At 41.8% G+C, this 24,377-nt stretch overlaps 1 protein-coding gene and 1 long non-coding RNA gene across 5 annotated transcripts in view; both read right to left on the reverse strand.

Moving 5' to 3' along the window:
• Positions 1-697: 697 nt before the first annotated feature.
• On the reverse strand, positions 698-3,692 carry LOC142598355 (uncharacterized). Its single transcript, XR_012832614.1, has 3 exons — positions 3,449-3,692; positions 2,670-2,729; positions 698-843 (listed from the first exon to the last, which is right to left on the reverse strand). It is a non-coding gene; the product is annotated as an uncharacterized LOC142598355 (long non-coding RNA).
• Positions 3,693-4,718: 1,026 nt separating this feature from the next.
• LRRTM4 (leucine rich repeat transmembrane neuronal 4) overlaps positions 4,719-24,377 on the reverse strand; it is a 334,867-nt gene continuing 315,208 nt past the window's right edge. For 3 of the 4 annotated variants that reach the window (XM_075736597.1, XM_075736596.1, XM_075736598.1), the window contains one exon: positions 4,719-6,087. In XM_075736597.1, coding sequence (XP_075592712.1) covers positions 5,866-6,087 — 222 coding nt within the window. In that variant the 3' untranslated portion in view covers positions 4,719-5,865. The remainder of the gene's footprint in view (positions 6,088-24,377) is intronic. The other variant, XM_075736600.1, reaches the window with a different exon arrangement.

Here is a 24,377-nt window from a genome sequence, read left to right on the forward strand (position 1 = left end):
CTGTTGGGACGTGCTTTTTTTTTTTGTTTTTCCAGCAGAAGACTAACATCCCTGTATATGCTACCCTGCTCTCTTTTTCAACATTAAATCCCAGGAGGACTTTGGAGGAAAATGCTTTCTTTTTCCTTCTTCATCAGCCCATCAAGATCCCCTCATTCCTGCTGTTCTGAGAACACACTTTTAGCAAATGAGAGTGCTTCAGATCACTGGGGAGTCCAAAGCACTGATTGAAAGCCACGAGCTACCATAGTTTTTGTGTTATCAAATTGATTTTGCTTGCCTTTTTAATAAGCAAAATATCACTGGGGGGGCGGCAGGGAAGGGGGAAGGCACAGAGGGCTCTCCTGACTTTATTTCTGTTTCTCTTGCACCAACAGTTGTCACTGAGAGCAAGGCTACCCTGGTGCAAAATGCTGGGCGTAAGATGCAGGCTCTATCCCAAAAAGATCATGATTTAAACGAGACACACTAACAGCTAGGAGGAAAGAAAAAAAGTGATATTCTCAAGGTCGTGTAGAAAAGCAATAGCAGAGTCAGAAACACCTGGAGCAGTAGCAATAGCACAGTCAGGTCTCCCTGGAGCTCCTGCAACCCCTAATGCCAAGAGGTGTCTCAAAGGCCATTGCTTCACCGATGACAAGGCCTTTCTCCACAGTGTCCACAGGAATGCAAGAGGAGTAAGATCTACTACCTGGCCAGGTGGCAGCTGATCATCTGCATCTTGCCTCCATGAGAGGCAGTAACTCCTGAGTTACTCAAGGCTGCCTTGCAGATGCGCAATGTTTTAGCTGCTACTGAGTTTGGAATTACTTTCTTCCTTTTCTGCCCAATTTTGGATACTTCCTAGAGAAAAAAAATACAAAAATTACTAAGAGAAGCACAAACACGTTTAGCAGCCTCTTTGGAGCTATTTAGAAAACTTGTCTTACCCGGAGTTCAACCATACAACAAAAATAAACAAGAAATTATATATATATTGCTCGCTTAATTTTTAAAGTCACCTAAATAACCACCTAGGGTGATGTACCTTAAAGCCACTGAAGCTCATCACGCCTTTGAAGCTAGCAGATCATGTTCACATCCATCTCTGCAGTTCGCTGAAGCCCTCAGAAGCGCTGAGCTAGCACTGGAGGGCTGCTTGGCAGCGACGCTGTGGGAGAGAACCCTGGGATCTGCTTGCCTCAAACGCAGTTTTATTTTTGCCATACTAGAATATGTCTTAGCATAGTAATGAAAAAGGTGTAATGTATCCCTGGACTCCAGTAATGACTGATATAATTCTCTTCTGTAGACTAATTTACTTTAAGCTGCCTACATATTATTAAAATGCCAGCCACCAGGGCATCAAAGCAAATAATGGGCATTAAGTACTAGTGAAATAACTGCACGAGAAACAAATGAAGGAATATTTGGAACTGCCACTCCACTAGGACCCAGAACTTCTGTGGTTTGGGGTTTCCTTATTCTGCAATGGACCTATTTACTTAAGTCTTTCACCAGCGTGGAGTTAGGTTGGCTGTATTTTTAAGGAAGGAGCTGCTTTATTCTTATTTGCCATTGATAATTACACTTGCTAAAATAACGATAATCAAATCTCATCTTTCCAGGAATGAGCAGGACTCCTTCTCTCACAGGGCCCCAGGGAACATGTTGTGTGTCCCTGGAATCCGTCTTTCCCCGTTTTCTGGGGAACAAGGAGGGATTTTAATTCTTGCTCTCTAACAAGCCCAAACGCAACAAAATCTGTCAGTCGTCTTTATTGCTCTTACTGTTACGAGGGAGGCATTCCAATGCCTGTGCATGGGCAATAATATCAGACAGGTAATTTCTTTTTCTTAATTTAAGGCAAGTTCCAGCTTGATGGACTTACAGCCCTATCAAACCCCTTTTCCTTTACATAGGTTTAAAAAAGTGCCTAGTGGCATTTAAAGGAGCCCAATTGCGAGAACCACCTAAAAATTAATAACCTTCAATATGTAGTACATTAGAGCCTTAAATCTTCATGCAGCTTAAAAATATCTATAAAAGCACTAGATTTCCTATGTACAAATGTGCCAAATTCCTTCAGGGACTTTTTCCAATGGGGAGTCAAGATAAAACTGTGTTTATCAATCTTCAGAACACTTTCAATTCATTATGGAAAAGGGCAGCTTATTCCAAAAGATTTCTAAATCTCAGAGCAAAATATTGCCTTGGAAATAATTCCGAGCAGCAGACTGCTTTTACAGGCTCTTTTTCTTTGGTTGCAGATCCTACCCACAGCATTATCAGGACAGTATAATTTCAGTGCCCTACTGACATTTGCAAGACAATTATTAGCTAGAGAGACAGGCAGCAGTCAATTTTTCCCAAAGTCTTCCAGAACCCGTTATTTGGTCACGTCACTTGTTGTCTTTTGCACAGCACAAAGTTCAACAGCTTTAGCCTGAAGGTCAGCATGATTTTTTTTTTCCTTGCTTGTCTGGATACTGCAGAACCGTGAGCTCTCACAGCAAGACAGGAGCCTGCTTTGGGAGCTCGGTGGCACACAGCACTGTGCACTGACAATAAACAGGCCATCACAAGCACACACTCAGTCACGAGTTCCCTTCAGTAATGCCCTCTTTGCTGTTTGCTCGGAGAGGAATCATTAGGGACACTGCAGAAAATTTGTATTTCATGGGTCTTACCTGGACATCTCCTGAGTCGCTCCATCCTCCCTTTCAGAGCAGTCACTTCCCTCACATGAACTGTATGAAGAGGAATAGAAAGACCTTCCCTAAGAAGAGTTCGGGCATATTTTTAAGCCGAAGTTGTAATATAATCACAAGATTCCAGGAACGGACACTTTAAAAACAAAAGCCAAATACGAAAGTCTTAACAAGACTGGAGCTGAAAGTATTACAGTTCTGCTTTTTTTGCATTACAGTTGAAAAGCAAGTTTTTTATCAAATTTCTTTGGCTTGAATCGAAGCTGCAGTAGTTTAAGTTTCACTTTCTGTCCTGAGCCCCAGACAGGCTTGTACAGTGCCCTGTTACTTCGATGGCCACAGCCACCCAGCATTAGCTCAGTGCACATTGCAATGACTTCTGCTTTGATCTCAAGCAATCCCTGGCATAAACATCGAGCTCTTCGTGACCTTTAGCACTCAAGTAAGGTACAGCTTCATGCCTTCAAAACGTTCTTGGAACATTACCTCCTTAATTGTCAAGAATACAAAGGAAAGTTACAGGCATCAGTGTATAAACAGCAGAAACGCAGCAACGTTTCAGGCAGAAAAGCAAGAATTCATCCAGGACTGGGCACACAGTAGTATATATTTTGTTCTCTTTGGGCAGCACAATTCTCAATAATTGCACAGAAAATCTGTAACCTGAGTGTAATGCCAGTTCAAACATCCCCCAAAGAACCGCAAAACTGAAGTTCTTTTGACATCAGGAATGAATAAAGGCAGTTGTTTAACTTTACCTTCCCTTCCGGTAGTTACAAAGTAGCTTTTCCAAGGGATTGGGCGGAAGCTGCATTGATGAAGATTATAAATAGAATTAAAAAAAAAAATAAACAGCCATTCTCCAATATTCATGTGACCGCAGAAGCTGGGGGGGGTTAAGGAAAAAAAACCATATAAAAAGACAAGAAGTATTCCTGCCTGCCATTTCCCTCTCTGGTTTTGCTACTATCAGGTTGGCAGATACATAACCGCCCTCTTAAAAACAGACCAGAATTATACAACTGTCTTTAATGAACCTTATCATAAAAAACATTACCATTCTTATCTTTTAGGAGCACAGGAATGCCATTACGCTTTTGATGCTTATTGAAATGTATCCTACTGCTGACCCGGAGCCCACAGGAATCAATGGGAGTTGTTCCATTTTCCATCGACCCCATGTGGGTCAACGTTTGAAACTCGGTTTGAAGGAAACCAGTGTTTCAAGCTGCTTTCTCCCTCCGTCCACAGCACTGCTAAAGCTGACAGATACCAAGATGTCTAATAGAGCCAGCTGTAAACTCATCACCAAGCCTTTCACTCCATTTTCTTTTCATTTCCTGTCTATCACTTAATTCTAAATACGTTACCTTCGAAGCATCAAGTTGACTTTGTACGTCCACGTTTCCCTGCAAGCTGCCTAGCACGCAGAATGTGTACATCCATACGTATTCCTCCTTTCCTTTCAGAGAAAAATACATTGTTTTTCAAGTGAGAAACACAGAAGACAATATAATATCGTATATGTGATATAAGACTCAGCATTTCCAGAAATTCATTAAGCCCTTACCTTGTGGCCACGCGTGTTTCTCATAAGAACACCCAATATACATACTTGAAACAACCACGGAATTCATTCTGTCCTAAACCCCACTGTCGTATTATTCACGCTCCAGTTAAAAATTTATACTTTGTGCTCTAATCTGAATTGGTTGAACTTCAGCTCAGGGTTTGCAGCTGAAAATCCTGATAGAAGAAACAAAAAACCCCTTTAATAAAAAAAAAGAAGGCTGCTTCTCCCTCTTTGCCCTCCCCCAGGCCCATATAGGTGTTCTGATAAAATCACCTCTTAACCTTTTCTTAGACAAGCCAAATAAATCGAGCTTCTTCAGCCTCAGGTGTTTTAAAGCTCAAACCAATTCCTTGAGCTCCTTCTGAGAGGCGAGGCAGAGCTGAACCAGGACAGAGCGTACTTCCCCCAGTCCACTGAGCCACCGTGTCACACATCCAGAGAAATCATTCAAACAGTAGCTTGGCTGTGGTGTCCCAACCACAAAATAATATGTTTATTTTTTCCACCACTTTTTTTCTTGTTGTTGTTGTCATTTTATTGATAAAAACTACACAAAAACTAACTGATCATAATTATTAATTAAAAAAACAAAAAACAATGTTACACATTCTCCTGTGTTTTGGAAATTGTGTCAGCCAGTGAGTTTCACCAAATACTCTTGCTTTAAAAGATTTGCCTTCTGATCCATTTCAAGCACATCACTTCCATTTTGGTTCCCAAACGTCCATTAATTTTGCTCAACAAGCACCGCTGGACTGCAAATACGAGAGTCGTTACTCCGTTGCATGTTTTTCCCTTTTTTAGAGCCCGAAAAGTAATTATAGTGTCAACAATGAAGCACAATGAAGATAGTAAAAATCAAAAGCACCCTCCATAGTGTACAGCCTGTGTCTTAAATGTACATGCACCCAAGTTTCTTTGTTTCTACTGCATCAATTGCCAATGTCCTTTTGGTTCAACATAAGCTTTAATGCCCATGTCTGAAGTTTGAAATATTAGCGCTTGACCACTTGAAAAAAAAAACCAAAAAAAACCCAACAGAAAAAACCCAACCAAAAACCAAACCCCCGAAAGAAAAAAGAAAACATATATCTGTCCTTTGTCTGTTTAAAAAGAACCAAAATATTAAACAAATCTCTGAAGAGTAATAAACACTTAATAAGGAAACATGGCTGACCCACCCCACCCGAACCCTTGCCCTCCCCACCCCTTTTATGTTTTACCTGTGGTTCTCCTTCCCTGGAACCGTGCAATGTAGAAAAATCAAATATACAAACAAAACTCTTAATCCATCCCTTTATGTAGCTAGAGTGAAATCTATTTTTTTTTTTTTAATAAGAACTTGACAATCTCTCTTTAATATTTACATTGAGGAATTTGTTTGAAAGTTTAAAGCAAAGAAAATCCTGAAGTTCTCAGTGTGTACTGCAAGATCGCATTTCCACAGTCTGCGGAGTTTGCTTTATCCCCTTCCCCTTGTCCGTGTTGGAACATTTGTAACTGGAATGGTAGATTTTTAGTTTCTTGCCCTGGTCTCGTCCAAGATGAAAGGTCCCTCAAAAGAACTCCCCACTCCGCCCCCTGAAGCAGTTGCCTCCATCCTTAGTTTGGTATTCTCTCAATGTAAATGGCTGGAGCAGCCGAACGCGCGATTGTAGCTATGAAGCTGTGGTCTCGACTGAGTTCCAGGTTGGTTGTCTCAGCCTGCTCCCGGGACATGGTATCGTACCCCTTATTTACATGGAGAGGCTTATGAGCTTGGCAGTATCCGATCACCGGTTGGTCGTAACTGTAATAGGGTAAAGTCTTCATGTGGTGAGGAACCTGCATCAGAGAAAGAGATGAAAAGAAACACGTAAATAATGCTCTCAGTCATGCATTTCTACAGCATCTATCGCAACGCAGCCTCAAACACACTGGGTGCTCAGCGCATCCGCGTTCATCGCACAGTTCTCGCGGCAAGATAAACCTTTCTGATGCTTCCAGGCTGTCCGTGGCACATGCTCCCTCTTGACCAGGAGTGGCTACATTCACGTTAGTCAGCATGGATGGACGTTACGGCCACCCTAAGGACAGACGCTCCGTCCCTTTGCAGCGTGCTGAAGCCAGGTCAGAGGGGGCTACTGTCCCTTTAGGCAACTACGTTTGTGGGCAGATTTCACCGTGGTCTCACGTGCTGAATTCTGACCTCTTTTGGACAATCCGGCACGTAGGGTGAACTGGAAGCTACTGCCAATATAAACCTTTTCACAACTGGCCCTTCTTCAGCGCCTCGAAAGGGGCTGAGCACTTCTACAAAACTCAGACCAGGCGGAGCGTGTGAAAGGACGGGAAAACCTGGCTGCCAGCAGGTTCCGCACAGCTGGAACACGGGTTTATTCTTCTGCGACAAAGCTGCTTGCCCAAGGTCACGATTTCCTGGGTTCTTTATCTTACAACCTCACCAAGGGAAACACTATCAAAGAGCCTCAACTGATGCTTGCTGGAGCTGAGCAGACCCACACCATGTAAAAATGGTCACATATTTGAAAACTCTGCCAGATCTATCCTGAATCCCATCTCTCTCTATGTAAATACTCAGAAACTGCCAGCCCCCATCTTCTTTTTTTTCCCCATAAATGTTCTATGCTTGCAAATGTTAATCCTACAAACTAAATATGATTTATGGCACAACATCAGATATAAATCTTTGCAGATAATTTTATCATCTGCAAGAGATGACCTGATCAAGTAGAAAGAAATACGCTCTTAGGGAAAAAACCACACACTGCAGGAGATTCAGGCAAGAGTTTACTCTAACACTGCCAGAAAACCTGAGCTCATTATAGCTGGAGATATCCTACACATAATTCAATCTTGTAACAAATGCCCTTTTATTTTCCACACCGAACTTGAAGTGAAGACTACAGAGCTAATTTACCACAAATTTCCATTGCATGGCACGCTTCATTCAAAAAGGTAAGAAAAAAGCAAAGGCATTAAGACTAATTAGAAGTTTTGCAGGGTTAGAGTTCCTCTTGCATTTGCATCTCCTCAGCAGTTAGATTCCTCCCCCCGCTTCTCTGCAGAATGCTGGAGAGATGCCAAAGCTCTTCCACTAGCTGGAATTCAGCTGAAAACGTCATTTTACGTGACAGTTGAATGGCAAGAATGCAGAAGACAAGCTGCTCAGTAGGATATGATGGGACAACTGTGTTCACTTGTGGATCAAATTCAGCCATCATGCAAGAAACGATAACTCCCTTTGGATACAGCAACATCTCTGCCAATTCGTATCAGGGCTTGAATTTGTCCTCAGCCTTTAAGGCAGCTCTTTATGATTCTATAAAAGCCAAGGACTGTTTGTGTTCTGGAGAGTTGAGAGATTGAGGTCCCGGCTTTACAGCAATAATACACAGTACATTAACCACCCGAGTCCTGCGTGCAGCACTGTTTGCTTGTTTTCTCCCCTTCTCCAAACAGGAGTCAAAAGGATCAGGATCTCAACACCATCCCTAAACGGTGGATAAACACGCTTCCTTTTCAACTCTTTCCGTAGTTTTATAGAATCTCTTGATTGTTTTCACTTAAAAGTCAGGTTTGCGTACATCTGAAGTCATATTAGAAAGGGTCGCTGTGTCATGTGGGTGGAGGACTGGTGGATATTCTTTACCAGTATAAAAAATAAAATAAAATAGGTGTATCAGGCAACCCACGAGATTAAGGAGTTGCAGGTTAATTTGTAGAAAGCGTTTCTAGGATAATGAAACCCAGCAATGGATTTGCACCTCCCTGTTGTCACGCCTGGCCCTCGTATTATTCTTCATCGCTCTCTTTTGAGTCCTAGATCCCATCAAGGGAAATTAAAAATTAAAAAAAAAAATCACATCAAAAGCCTTTAAGAAGCACTACCCTTGAGGCACCACCAGTAAAGACTGAATGAAGAAAGTCCTGTCCCATCCCCCAAGTTAGTTCTTGCGAGGCCTCTAGAATCGAGGTAACAAGCATAGGAATAATTCAAACCAGAACCCTCCTGATCAAAATGAAAGCCTCCAGAGGACTGTCCCCACACCATGCAGTGCCCTTTTCTTCCCTGAAACATAACGGTGCATTTTTCAGAAAGACACGAGGGATCGTTTTTCATTTACAGTGAAACGACTGTACATGAAACATGAGTCCACAATAATTGGCACGACTGTACCCCCACTCAGTCTGATGCAAGTAAAAAGGATGGAAAATACCGATGACACTGTTCACTCTGAACAAAGCTGATACTATCATATTTTATTCGGATTCAGAGATCAATAAAACATGTTTAAGAGCATCTAAGTTGTTGAAAATTAATTTCATAACTATTTTTGCTCCGGGTTCTGAAGTAACTTTTGTTTCATTACTGCTATGGAACTACTGTCCGAGATACTGAGAGATGTGACCTTGGACAAGTCGTTTTATGAGCTGGAAAATGAGAAGATTACGTCCTGCCCCTGCTTGCCCTTGGAGGCTAGAGCTCTTTGAGGGAAGGGCTGTTTGTGCGGGGACTAAACCAGCACAACTCTAACCTAAGCTGGGGCCTTTCAGCTGCTACGGCCTCCAAGAGACGAAAAAGCAGATACCTAGCATGAAAAAAATCCAAACAGATTATCACTAAATATAATACGCACTCTGGGATTTTGCCATCTCTTTCTCAAGGCCTTTTCCATGGAAGACACATTTTTCACTGGCTAGAATGTGGGAGTCAGGCTGAGAATTTAGCTGCCAGCAAATCAAAGGTAGAGCCAAGGACAGACCTGGATCCTCTAGCATGGTGTCCTTCGCTGTCTCCTCCATGCCACTAACCACAGCCATTTGTGCTACAAAATTCTTTAAATTTAGTTTTGGAAGTAGTTCAACTGCGAATGAAGATAAAGAGCTGCTCACATGGAAACACAACAGGTACAAACCCAAAACTCTTTCTCTCCTATAATCTGTCATAACATCTGATTCAGTTCTTGGCTTTGTGTGCTCGCTCACGGTTATGCTCCATGACAGCACAGTCCCGGGCAGGTAGAGGAGCTTGGGGTGGGACACACAATGCCAAGATGTTTAACAGCAGATGATGCTTGTGTCTGTTCACACCATTTTCTGAATCATTTCTATTTGAATTTCTAAAAACAACACTGTCTAATACCTACTTGAAGGATTAAAACTTTTTGCAGTGGGAAAAACATAAATTAACAAGAGAAGGCACTCCAAAGTCCCTGATGCACCTCGCTTTAGCCCACGTGTGGCACCAAGCAGGATCGTCTTCTCTCTAAGGCCTTATTCTAAGAGAGCATGCTGCCTATCCAGTGCTGCAGATGGCTGATGAAGTCAGTGAATGAATCTGTCCTCTGCGGAAACCATTGACTTCATTATGCAATGAGTTTATTGCCTTCTAAGCATTGGAAGTGTTCATGTGGGTTTTGGGCTAATGGGCTGGATTAGTTAGCTACTATTGACTTCTGAAGTCCACACCTCTGCAGATCTTCACTCTAAATGTAATAAACACTGCATCTTAGCAGCCACACACTTCAAACAAAGGTTCTATTACAAGCAAAATTTACATAAATCCTCAGCTACAGGGGGAAGATAAAAGATTTAACGGTGGAAATTTAAGAATGCAAATCTTCCCTTTCGCAGTCCAATTGACGCCAGAGAGGTTAACAGCTCAGCAGCCTTGCTGCAGCATAACAACTCCCTTCAAAACAAGCTGAACTAACTCGAGTTTACCTGAAATTCAGTGAAATTCTGGCCTGCATTAAAAAGATATTTCCTAACATTCCCTGCCCACTTTTCCTTTGCCATTCAACAACGGCGTGCAGTTAAACCCTTAGTCATTCCAACATGCAATTGCACACATCCACATTCCAATTCAGGTGTTTTGTCTTTTTAACTTGCTTTACACCGCACTGAACTTTATCAGCAGCTTTACTTATGTCAGAAATATTGGGAGGTAAATTAGCTAGCTTATTCTACACATTTCTGATGATTATTACACAAGAAAGTTCTATTAAAAATTAAATTATAGGAATTCAGCTTGGACTTCTGCTTCTCATGGGTGCAGCCATTAAAACCTAGATTGTTACCAAAACATCAATAAAAATCCTTATTCTGGAACTTGAAAAGCGTATCAGTAGAGATGAAACCTTACCATAGAGCCACTGAATCTAGTGAGCTTTAAAGAATATTGGATTGGGGCCTAAGTAAATATCAAGTGACCTTATTTCTAAAATACCTTTCTCCCTCTCCCGCCTCTCACAGTATGTTAAACACCCTCATAGAGTCCCGACTGCCGGCACTGCCTCCGAACAGGGCGCCTCAGACAACCTGAAATTTGGTCCTGATATGAACTCTGAGGTATGACACCTCTCTATGCATAATGCCAAGAGAGGTGAACAGAAGAACAAGTTCTCCGTACCGACTGCGCCTCCCACTTACGTATTTTCTTCTGTGCTCACAGCAACAGACTTATTGCAGTGAAGACTAGGTGAGGATCAGACAGAGATTAACTCTCTGCCTCACTCAGAATCACTTGCCGTTCAGCAAGATCTAATCGCTGGCAGTCCCAGGTTGAAATAATTTCCTGGTAAATTGTTAAATCAAATTTTGGAGATACAGGTTTTCAGAACAGATCTGTTTCATGTTGGAAATATTACGAGTTTTTTCTTTATGCTCAATTTTGAAGGAAGATCTCCATTCATTATCCTGCAGAGAAGGAAATCCTTTCTTGAGAAACATGAATGGCCGTGGATGTCTAAGTGACTCTCAGTACCAGAATTACCAGCAAGCGGACAGAAACGTAATATATGGAAGGACTGACAATCCCAGCAGAGGTTCTGGGGGAGGTCCGTAGTGTGGTGGAGTGCACTTTACTTGTTTCCCTGAAAGCAGAACGGTGCGAGGGCACGAACTGTCACGGGATCCTCAGACAAGTAACTGCTTTGGCAAGAACCTAAAACCTGGAGCCCAGCAATGGAAGCAATGTTCTTTCTGAGAACCAGACCGTTTCAGCTGTCTCGGGTCGGGTACCTTGGCTTTACACGTTCGCTGTTCAGACACTGCAGTTTTTATGGCTTCAATTCTGTTGCTTCTGTTTTCAAAGAGAAAGAACATTCTGTTTTTAAAACTAAAGAGATGTTTAATTCATCCCAATGGAAAATGTGATAGGACAACCACTGCTGTCTGGCATTAGATGCATTTTCCTTCTAGAAAACAAAACTGAAGCATGAATATTCTCGGGGAGTTGAACATTATCTAGTTTCACATTTGCTGGTACTCTATAATCCAGGTAAACTGATTTATGTGTAAATAGTCGCCTAGTTAATGATTACATGATTAAATTACACACAACTTTAGAAGTTGTCCACATGTAGTGGAAACTCAGAGTTACAAAATATGGACGCTATGTTTTCTCATTAGTGCTCATATTTAGTCTCAGAACACCATGACTTCATTGCTGAATTAGCATCATAGCTGTTGATAAATCAAATTCAGAGTTCTTTTTAAACCCTATCATAATTTAGAGTAAAAATAAGCAAGATATACTACCATAGCTTTACGATTAGTGAAGCACACAGCTTCACCTTAGAGATAGATTGATTAGGCACATTAGGCAGATATGGCTGGTATAAACAATTTCAGTGGAATTCACGCTGCTGAAAAATCACAGTTAACAACCCTGGAACATCCCTCTGGAGTCAGCTCAGAAAAACATTCCTACTCAGGAAAATGCACGATCGTACACTTCCTATTAAACCCATTGAAAGGGACAAATGCAGAAACCGAAGTTAGTTCTGAAATATGAATGTGTATGTGGTTTCTTCTGTTTCCAATTGGATCAAACACAAAAGTGCCTGGCTGTTTTTTAAAATAAGCCTTTTGTTCTGAAATTCATGTTTCCTAAGGTAATTCTCATATTGACAAAAAAACAAAAGTCAAAATCTCATCTATTAGAAAAAAATCAGAACTCGGAAGTCTGAGTACTCTGTTATGAGGTATTACGAGGTTTTTATGAATACTGTTTTTACTGAGGTTGTCTGTGTGACATCTGAGCATTTCAGGAAAAGTGTCAACTTGATTTTTAGGTGAAGGTCTCCAAACTCTTTAATTAGCCCAGGTTTTCTAAGAGGTACAGATCCCACTGGGAATTCTGCCTGACGTTGGTATGCCTACATTAGGCATGAAGCATTGAGCTAGAGTCTTGGTAGCTTGAATTGTAGGTGCAATTCCCACAATCAATCCCCTGTGATTTCATGTTCAATTTCCTTCCCGCTCCAGACAGAAACCATTTCTTTGCCTCTTTTATCTATTTTCTACCAAATCAGATTAATGGCCTATGCGGCTCCCCCTGGGAGATGAGATGGACAAGAAGGAAGACTCAGTCTGCAGCTGAACGTCCCGTGCTACATGGTACTGAGCCCACCACCCTGAAATCATTAGCACCATGACAAGAACCACTGAGTTTTGCCCAAGAAATCAAGGACATACTGCTAAACATCCACAGAGGGTTGGTGTTCCATGGGGATGGGTAACGTTGTCAACTCCTAATCTCTTGTGTGCTTGTACACACACAAAAACTTGCGTATGTGTTCTTAAGGCAAAGTGCCGCACCAAGTAAGCTTGTCTTTTCAATAAAGCACAATACCTCCTTCCATTCATTTCTCTGCAGTCTTTTTTTCCTTGTCTTACGCTTATGTCCACCAAAACAGTCCTACAAACTGATCTTATGAGCATCCTACATCCATTTAGACTTAGATCCTCTCAGTCCGGCTGGAACTGTGGCTAATGCAGAGTCCTACCAGTCACCGAACTGGACAGTGCGTTCAGCAGACTGCAGGTTCCAGGCAAAACAAGTGGTGAGCGGCCAGGATAAAGGCTGCTTCCCCGACCAGATCTGAGGATTAAATCAAGGTCTTTAGAACCAAGCCTAAAATCTTTTGAAGGATGTAGGGCTTGGGCACAGGACGGCTTCTTTAACATATGGAATGGAAGCCTTTTCTTTATCAAAAATTAACCTGGAGATAAAAGGTTGTGGTTGGCAGGTCTCACACCATGTTCTAGTACAAAAAGTTGGTATCAGTGGAAATTTGGAGCCTAAACACTATAAATGACTGACAGGTGGGTCATTAATCTTATTCAATTCTTGTATTTCTGGCCAGGAAAATGGGATCTCAAAATTGACCCAGACTGTCACAAGAGAGGTGTGAAAGATGCAGAGAAACAGCAGACAGGAGACACAGGGCAGAAGACAGCACAGCCACCAGTTCCTTTTGCATGTCCTAGTAAAGGTCTATTTACAGTTCGTAAAAACATAACTGATTATTAATAGACATAATAAATAACTACAGGAATTAAACAAGCATCACTGTATTAAATATGATTATAAGCATATTAACCTCATAATTACGTTTCATATTAATAAGCAACTTATGGATATATGGGACTACATAATTCTCTACCAGATTGATTGATTTCATATAAAACAAAGTTAACTAAAATCTATCTGTTAGTTTCTTATGTGCCATTACAATATTCAGCAACTTTAAAAAACATCTATAAGCTATACAGTACATACCATCAAGATAGAATTTTACAATTTATTCAGTCATCCTTGCAGAGAGTATTTCATGTTTTAAACCCCTATATAATAACATCACACTGTCAGTTCCCCTGAACTGGATTTTAAGCTTTCCTTTCCTTCCCTACAGATAACTTCCTAATCCTTCTATCCAACCACACAAACGCCTCTCCCTTTAAAACCGAACCTCTCGATGGACTGTTTAACTAAGTGTGCTTTTCTAGAGATCAGGAGAAAAATCATGCACACCCCACTGCTCCCTCTATGGGCAGATTTGATCTTTCAATCAGTAAATGAAAAGGTTTCCCTAAAGGAAACTCCCAGAAAGAAGAAAGTCTTCTAAGCCTTGTTATTGTTCCTTGGGCAAAATATTTCTTTTAAATTGCTTTGTCTATTTTTTTATGGAGTATCTGGCTCCTGACAAAAAGGCCCACTGATGAAAAACTTAAAGTGAGATTCACAGTAACCTTCGATTTTCTGCTGTGGAGGGCCGATAAAATAAACAAACCATCTAGATATTCTAATTGGAAAGCCATTAATATTGCTTTCAGTGCTATTAGGATAATTTCCTATAGAATTCAATAAGAATAGAAGCCTAGTGGTTCAAGAAAGCTTTTACATTGCTTAGGGACAGAAGATTAGTTTTTTAAAGCGATGCAGTACGTTGTAGTAGTTACCTACCTAGATGCAAAAGAATCCCTTTGGGTACCTCTCCATATCTTCGGGTGCCTAAATACACGTACTTTAAAAAAAAGTAGTCTCTTTTAAGGCAACTCAGCTTTCATTTAGACACTTTGAAAAGCTCTATTCTCACCTGGAAATTCTGCTCCCTATGCATTGCATGAAGAGCTGCAAACCGTAGATCATTTGTACTTAACCTATCAGGACAAGTCAAAGGTCCATCTAGCCAAGTCTCCAAGAGATCAAGAAGAAAGAGCAGAGCACAGGTCAACAATCCGCTAATAACTTCCACAGAGCATTCTCCTGACCTCCCACACTCCCTGCTTCAGTTAGCTTTCGAAATTGCTGGCATTTCAGGCCTGAAATGCTATGGAGCCAGACCTTCCGATGTATTTCAGAGCCTGAAACACGCTCCCAGGCCCTAGGTCGTCGAGTGCAGCATTTGGGAAACGGAGCATATCACGTCTGTTGAACAAGAATGATGACAATAAGGGAAAAAGGTAGAGTTGTTTTTCCATGCAGTGATCATAAAGACGGCAACCTGCTCCATCCATTACTCACAATAAATAAGTACAGTATTTAATATGAAGATCTGATAATGTTGCTGCCACAGTGACAAATGAAGGCACTGGAGAATGAGTGAAATAAGTCTTTGTCTCATATTAAAATACTGCCTTTTCATTAGATCTGCCTAGAATTTATAGTGTGCAAAAGAGCTATCCAGAAATTGATGGCTTATTAAGATTTTAAAATATGATTTAAAGTCATACATGGATTCTGTACATCAAGAGACCAAAAATGTACTCCCTAAAGCTGGAGAAACATGGTTCAAGTTGCACAATATTTTGTCCTTAAGACATGAGTAGGCATAAACAAGGCAACATGATGGCTTATGATTAAACCCCACACCAGTGACAGAAGAAAGGGCATACGGGCTGCCTTATCAGACTGACAAAAGAAATGGAAGCTTTTCCTTCAATGTTACCTAGTTACGCTATACCCAAAAGGTTTTGGCTGAAGTCAGATGACATTCTCAACCCATTTTTGATTAAAAAAAATGCTTAGAGCCACATTTATCATTGGCATTAATTCCATTTAAGATGGCAACATTAAATATGCAGGTTGTATGACTGTGCATCCCCAACAAGCTGTAACATGACAGAATCCTCCTCCTCTGTCATCACCTGAAATTCAGTCCTCAGCTTTATGGCGTTGACCTAGGAGAGCAGATAATTTGTTTTGTTTTTCAGTCATCTCAAGACAATTTGAAGGGGTCCTTCTTTACAGAAAATGGATGCCAAAGAAAAGAATAACTGCCATAAAAAATAATAGAAAAGAAGATGCTGACACTACTGTTGTTTCATCTGATCTGGGGATCAGATGGTCATCATCATCAGACTATCACCATCCGGAGCTGTTGGTCAGGAATGTCTTAAACTAAAAGAAGATGAGCAAGCAAAGCATCATGACTGTAAACTGAGCGTTTTTTCATGACTGAAAAAAATTCAAGGAATTATTCATTTATCCTGAGAAAGCTGTGAGATAAATTCACTCCAGAGGGAGAGAAGAAAGAAACCACTGGCACTACAGACCTTCTCAGACACGGGAGGGAGCTCCTATTATACTGAATGTCTCAGCAGGATTCTGTTCATGAGAAATTACAAGATTTTAATTGCCTCCACTGTCTCTAGCAGAGGAATCAATGTGTATGGTGGCACAAACATACCGGCAAGAACATTAATCCAGCAGCAGAAGGGACAGCTTCTGCTCCTGATGTGCGTATGCCACTTCCATTAGCACTGATGGGAGTAGTGTGCCTACGCCAAGAGGAAGCTGCAGCCCCCTGCTTTCCAAAAGGTACCAATATATGACTCACATTGGGGTGAGGATTTATGTAATCACCATCTTTGCTGAAAGGTTGAGGAACAGTCTCTGCATCTTGCAGCATCATAAGTTCAGGTACAGTAAGGGCAGAGCTAGAGTAAAATGGCTAAAATAGGTCGAGGGAGAGGAAATAATTTAGGGACAAGGGTGAAGAATTGGCAGGAGGGTGCCTAGCTGTGGATGACGTGCTGCCTGGTGCCAAGGCCAGAGGACCTGGTGCCAGGGGTCCTTGGAGGCAGTGGCTTTAGGTCAGCAGAGAGGGTGGAGAGGCTGGAGCGTGCCCTGAGCCTGGGAGACAGCCTGGCTGACAAGTGACGGGGAAGAAACACTCAGCTCTTCTCCAGCTCCTCTGCCAAACCCACTGAATACGCAAACTGCGATGGGAGAGCAAGTTCAGGTCCTTAACTAGGGTGCTAAGGAGTGATGCTGTTCAGCCCATCAGCTCCAAGGAAAATCTATCTTACCTGAACCTCAGGGGGTACTAGTCTGCCTGGCTATGCGTATACTACTAGTAGGTATAGCTCTGCAGTTCACTCTCCACCCATTTGTGTCAAAACAAGACACTACAGAGTAATACGAGGACTTCGGTTAAAGCTCATAAAAAGCCCTGAGACCCTTGGATATGAATTGCTACAGCTCCTCACTATATCCTAAAGCCTCTCTGTCCCGTGACAGGGCAAGTGTGCTCTGCCATTGCTCCTCTGTGTAGCAAAGGAGGGATGCCACAGCAGCGGTGTTACTGCTTTTCCGAACAGACTCCTGAAACGGCAATCGGGAAGCACTGAAAAGGCAGGGTAGGGACTCGCACAGCACACAGTATTAGAAAATTAATAACAAACGTGGGTTCATGCTTCAGTCATGTTCTATAGAATCTTTGTGTATCAGAGATCAAGCAAGCAGAAAATTAATGCAAGACTGTCCAGCATTGCAGGCAAGGACGTTTCACAATGATAGCATTATTTTTTAATACTCTACAGAAAACAAATGACTTGTCCGATCCTCTGGGCAAGTTTTATAATATGCAGGGAAATCATCAGTAGAGACATACTCAGAATCCCCGACAAAACTGGAAGAAAGATGGGTTAGAAAATATTCTTGGCTTAGCAACCTTTGCTGCTACAAAACCAAGCAGATCAATTCAATTACTCCATGAAAGCAGAAACAATGAAAATAATTATTGAGCAACAGTAGTTCAGTGACATTTTTAAACCAGAAAGGAACGTCTGGAAGATATTTTAAAAAAAAAAATATCCAAACAAACCACATGCTAAATCCTCAAAACAGCCAGTGTATAACATGAGAAAAGAGTACAGCAACTACACAGAAAAAAACCACTTAAACACCAGAAACTAAGGTTCAGTGGTCAACCCACTGAGAATTGGCACGACAACTACGTGGTCAAGATGGTTAAGAAGCAGAGGAAGGCACAGATACTCCAAGCTGCCTTTTCTCTGAGGAGATGGAAAGCAGCAAGTTGTCTTAATTTTGTCCCATTTCTAAGTACCCACAGAGAGCTGCTCCAGACATAGGTTCAGGATGGAACAGCTTTGGGACTGCTCTGTGTCAAGATCAGCGCTCTCCTCTTTCAAACAGCTGTCAGCTGGCAAGAGCCAAAGCTGTAATTACTGGCAAACAGATCGTGATGTGTAAATCTGACCGGAAGCCTGAGACTGGCTCTGAAAAACAAAAAGTGTTCAGACACATTCAGACAAACAGAAATAAAGCGCCTTGCCTACAGCATTGAGCACTACTGAATCCAGCCAGGAGAGGGCTGTCGAGTACACGGACTTTGATGCCTGCTAGCTGCTTGCACTGTACAGACTCTGGCATTTCAGGAAAGCCAAACAAAGCGGTCTTGTACCTATTCTGACGCAATGAACATTAATAAGCAAAAAAATAGTTGTTGCACACTTGGACCGTTTTCTGTGCCTGAGCGCAGCAGTAGTGATGGAGTGTAAAGGAAAAGAACCAGGTTCAAAGAACCCTGCTGGAAAATCCAATCTGCCCTGTGAGCTAGATTTTGAGAACCAAAGGAGCTGCTGTTAGAAATAGCTGCAGCTCACGTCAACAAGAGACAGCATGCTTGAACAATCTCTCAACCAGCCAAGCACGAGCCAAATGGTTTCCAGCCACTCTGATATTTTTAAAACTTATTCTGTTTGGGAAAGGCAACTCCAGTGTGTCAGAAGGGATCGACAAAATTCAACTTTTTTGGAGCGTAGTACTACTTTGGTGCATTACTGGCTTGGTGGAACATGGGGCTGTCACCGTTAACAGTCTTCTGCATGGGATCTTTCTCTTTGACAGGTCTATACCAGCTGCAGCCACCTAGAACAAATACCAAAGAGGGTAGAAATATAAAGAGATAAATAAGCCTCTCATCATCCAAAATCTGTTGTTTATCTGCAGTGCCTAGAGGCCTCGACCAAAACTGAAACTGCACTGTGGTAACCAATGCTTATGCATTTAGTAAGAGTCCTTGCCCTGAAGAGCTTGTACTCCAGACAGGCATGACAGATGAAGGGTGGGAGAAAGGAAAATAGCAAACAAGAAAAAGATCTCTAAACTGATGCACAGATTGAGGGACAGATTTTTCCACAAGCTAAATACATGAATACAGATCTTTTATCCCTAAATGACTTCCCTCATCATGCGGCCACTGTGACTGTGTATATATTTGTAAGCGATACAGCCCAGTATGAGCAAATCTGCAGAGCACAAGAGTTGATGTTGAGTACACAGTGTCCACAACATACACATTTCAGAGGATGTACGCCAAACTAGCTCCAGTCCGATCTCATAAACTCTCAGAGCAGATCCAGTTTAGTGTCATCTCAAAACGATTCCGGCTCTGCTCTCTAGGGCTGCTCTGGGATGTTAACTGAAGCACATTAAGGGAGGATGATCTCGAGACCCACAGCAAACGTGGGATCCTGATCTGAACTAAGACACCAATGTAAATGCATCCTTTGGGAGCCAGGGGAGTGCTTCAGCTCTCTAGTGTCCCAAGACGGCACAACAGAACTCAAACCTCCCAGTTTAAAGGTGGTTTTGACTTTGACATCGGAGCTTAAGGTGATGCTAGAAGTCTCCAAACAAGGGGTTTGCCTACTGCTCTTTTAAGACCCCTCTTTACTTTCCCACAGTTAATCCAAGATCAACAAAGGCTTCATTGAACTGAGCACTTGCAAAGATGATGCTTAAGCAGGTGGTGTGGGGCTTCCTTCTAGAGGCAACACAACAGCCATCTCATTGCATCCCAGAACATGAGGAGAACAGCTCTTTGGCAGAGCCCCTCTGTATGGGATTCGCAGCCCAAAAAACTGGCTAGGTGCTGAAGATAACCTGTGCAAAGCAGAGTCTTGCACTGTGGCTGCCATCACCCTGAGAGTTGTTCAGACCCCTCTGCTCCTTTCCTGTCTCTTCACTCCAAACTAAGAAGAGAACAAAGGTGACATTGTGACTCCAGGCCACAGACTGAGCACTTCTCTGGTGAAGAGACAGAAAGAGGAAGGCTGAAAAAAAATGATCCCACAGTAATTGCAGCAGGAAACAGATAAAAGATTGTGGAAAAGACACTGGATTTCTACTGCACTAAGGCTTCTCTCTCAAGAGCACAGAGCACACTCTTGAGAACGCACTCGACATCGAGGGTTTTCACTGCCATCAGCGAGCAGCGTGAAAACCTCAAATGAGCAGAAGGGGTCAGATCAAACGTGTACTGCCCACAGGGTCTCTGGAAAGCAAAGCAACCCAAAATATCTCTGAGAGCGTTTTCACTCTCACCAGGGGGCTGGACGGGCTTCCTGAAATACAGAGCACACTGTTTAAAGACACGCTCTTTGTCTGTCATCTGCCCCAAAACATGGATGGAGCAAATGAGGGATAGTGATAGGTGTATGAAGATGAATGTGGAATACAGGAAAGGTAATTTATCTCAATGATCTGAGCTCGGTAAAAAAAGAGCATAAAACACTGGCCATTTTCCCATATCTTTTAACATTATACATAATAGTGTTTTTCAATCCCTAACAGAATGGGTTCATGAGATTACTGGGTATTTCAGGAGCCAAATGATCACCCATCTTCTTCACACTGCCGGAATAGTTTATATTAGGCAATCAGAAATAATTCAGACTTGCATGATGAGATCTACTGCATATGTATCTTCCACAAAGTAAAACATGGATAATAATACTAATAAACCACGATTCACAGCAAGTATACTGCAGTCGCATCAGTGTTCACCCATTAGGTCTTTGCAAAATTTTATACAGAGCATATTTTCAGCCTGCCACATTCCTAAGTCAAATCGTGGTAGCAACAAGACCAAACATCAGTTGTTTGCCCTTGTGCTGCACCTTTCATCCAAGGGCTCTGCAATCATTATTCAGATAAGTCTTGCGTCGCTGCTTTGAGATGAGCGGGTATCATTACCCTCACTTTATAGATAAACAAACAGAGGTCAAAGAACTCCCCCAAGGCAATCCAGAGAGTTAAATACCTACATCAAAGGCTTTAACAAAGACCAATAATCACTATTCCTAACAAAAAGCCAAGGAAACAGAGACAAGAGTTGAAGCTGTTAGCCCAGCATCAGATAACTGGCTCTGGAGCTCATCTCCAAGATAACCCCACCTGAGAGTTGTCTCCCAATTTAACAACTAGTATCAGATCTATCTAGAAACAACCATAATAATTTATCACACCTTAATGCTCCCATGCTTGCTTATTGCTATATTCAAACAAAGCAAGCGATGGGTTTTCTACATTAATTAAATATCTAAATGGAGTTTCTGGTCATTGTTTCTGACTGTTTTCTGCCACTGTTTGCCTGCTGCCTCACTTCTGCAAGTGTATTCCTTCCAGCTTCTTTCTGCTCTGGTGCATCTTGCCTGTGGCCTTCACTGAGAAGGGAAGGTTCACGACAGTGTGACTGGTACGACCCACCCCGTGGATGAGTTTCGACCCCTGGCAGCTCCGGCTATTTTCTCAGCTGTCTGTGCCAGTTGTCAGGAGCTCGCAGCAGCAGAACCAGTTCCTGAATAATTCTTTCATATATTTAATATTTACATAGTTCCCTAATCCATGAATTTTCTACTGGGCTTTTGGCTAGGGCTAAAACTAAATTTAATATTTAGACACACGGCTCTATGGTGTGATATGGCCAAATACAATCATAAGGAGCACATTGACAAAAGACTTTGTGGGCACACTAAAAGGGACTGTAAAAGTCAGAATCTTAAAACCTGGACCCAATGTTGCATATCAATTAGAGATGGTCTTCCAATTCAGGAAAGTGAAACTATTATATTGTTTCTGCAGCCCAATATATATAGCCTTTGACTTCATCTCCATCAAATTCAACTGGTTTTACCCTTTATCAGATCAATAGGACTCTCCTATAAGCGTTCTGGTGATCAACTCTTCCTTAACTACGGCCACACACAGTGCCTTGCAGAGCAGGGCTGTGATCACAGTTGGGCTTACAGCATCTGCTATAGTTCACTAATAATCACAATACTTAACAGAGGGGACACAAACAATGGGAAAAATTGAGTCCTCCGAGTGCCACCTCAGTTTAAATAATAAATACAGCCTTCTTCTTCGGCCTGTGTGTTCTCCCACTCATATAAACAAAAACAGGGGAAGGTTATTTAAGTATCCATTAGTTTCCCAGTAATTATCTTGTTCCCCTCCCTATTCTTTACCCTGGAATAAAATACATGGACTTGCCTCAAAACACAAAAGCAATCAGAAAGACCAACATATACAGTGATTATAACCAGCTATTCACTCGGAGCCCTCATCTCCTCGTTATAAACAAGGCACCAAGGTAAGACGAGGTACAGTGAGTGATAGTAGTGCAAAGTACTGGTTGCCAGCTGGACAATGGTTGACATGGTTACCCTTTTTCTTTTTGTGCTACAGGTATGTAGTAAGTTCAGCTTCAAAAACCTTACTACAATATAACACAATGCAATGCAGTCTCTTCCTATTACCATGGAAGAAAAGAATGTGCCATTGACAGACTTCTGTGCCCTTTTAAAGCAGAACAGCTCTGACATCAAAGCTCACAGCACTCCTCTGCAATAGTTATTCACTGTGTCTTTGTGGTCAGGAACTAAAACATTTTTATGAAGTTCTAAGGGAAAAAATTATCTCCTGAAAATGAGTCTCTTGTAGTAAGTGCTGCCAATAATGAACATCTGCACCGTTTCCTTTGGAAGGTGAAATGAAGGAAATGCAGTCTTAATGTGCATTTAAAGCAGGAATGGGTCAGTCTCCAAGATATTTATTGGGCATAATGAAAACATCCAGTTGTCAAAGGAAACATTAAAAAAAAAAAAAAATTGACAGAGTTAGGTAGGATGCATTATTTAATCACATGTTTATCTATCAGAAAGAAAACAGCTGCAGATTAGAGGGGAGTGTGATCAACCATGGCTCAATTGTAGCCTCGACCATATGGTTTTTGTCTGACAAATCAGGGGTCTATATCGTTTTGGGGTTTTTTTTTCCCTTTTGCAAGTGGGGCCTAGGTATCACAATACAGAAGGAAAATGATAAAGTACATATATCCTCACAAAATGTCCTTTCATTGAGGGCTCTGCTGCCACTCATTGACATAAATGACAGTTCTCTCAGCATACCTGATGCAGTGTGAATTTGTACACTAATGCTGTGATGACAGCTCTTGTGCTCAGACTGACATTCAGTCCCTTCAATTCTGTTATCCTTCAATCTTCTTTTACAGGGAGTGGTCTTCATCCTTTTCCTTCAATGTTCAGCTAGTGGATATTTCATTCCAAACCCCCAGGTTTTCAGGTCATTTCTACAGACTTCTGCAATAGCACACTCCACCTGGCTTGCTCTACATATATTAATGCACCAACGTTTTTTGTCCTACACGTGTCACCCAAGATAATCTGGGGGAAAAAACCCACTCAACTGCAACCTAAGCCTGTTTTTTTAAAAAAAATCAGAACAAAATATTAATAATTTATGTTCCCTTTGTGATATATACAGTTGCTAGAACCGTACGAATTTTGGGGAGAAACGTTTACAACACAACAAAATAACATTAAAAGTTGACACAAATTTGGGACAGAAGAGAACCGAAGGACCTGCACGTATAAAACACTTGACTGGTTGTCTGAGCATTCTCAGACGGACTCTATTACTGCAGGCTAAATACTACACAAGCCTTCTAACATACAAGTGTATTAAGGAGAAACTACAGGAAGAGAAACTACAGGAAGACAAACACATGGCGAAGCGTGCTTGGTTCTTTTTTGGCTGTACACCAAGGCAGAGAAGGACAGTTAACCATTAACCACTACTCACGTATATCCATAGAATCGCCTAGCTTGGTGGAGTCATGGTTGCTTTGGCATGAAACACTGTTTTGATCAAGCTCAGAAAAGATGCCAGATCCGGTGCCCGAAGCACAGAGGCTGCCACACGGAGCTCTGATCCTGGCTTGAGACCCCGAGGAGCTCGGGTAATACAAAACAATTAATTCTGGTCCCGCTGAAGACTAATAGGACCTTTGCAATCGATGTGGCTGGCTGCAGGATGCCCTCTCAGGCACGAAAAAAGTACAAATTACTTTCCCTTTTCCCTTTTACGGAAATCAGAGCTTTGAAGTAGTGGTAAATGCAATTATCAGGCCACAGTAGCTTTTCTGTTCTGACAAGTTGTACTTTACCCAACCCATGCGAAGCATGTGAAGCAAGGTTCTCATTCCGCAACACTGCAACCTTCCTGCTTTCCTGAACATGAATATTCATTTGATAAGCAACCTTAATGATGGGACACAACAGAAACTTCTCTTCCCCCACCCATGCACAAGCAAGTATTAATTGTGAATACGTCTTATATAAAAACAACAGCCACAAAACACACACAGGGAAAACCTTGTCCCACTCAACATTCACCGTGAAAACAAACGACAGCAAATCTCTCCTATCCC

This window comes from Balearica regulorum, chromosome 27 (genome assembly GCF_011004875.1).
Source record: "Balearica regulorum gibbericeps isolate bBalReg1 chromosome 27, bBalReg1.pri, whole genome shotgun sequence".
Taxonomy (NCBI): domain Eukaryota; kingdom Metazoa; phylum Chordata; class Aves; order Gruiformes; family Gruidae; genus Balearica; species Balearica regulorum.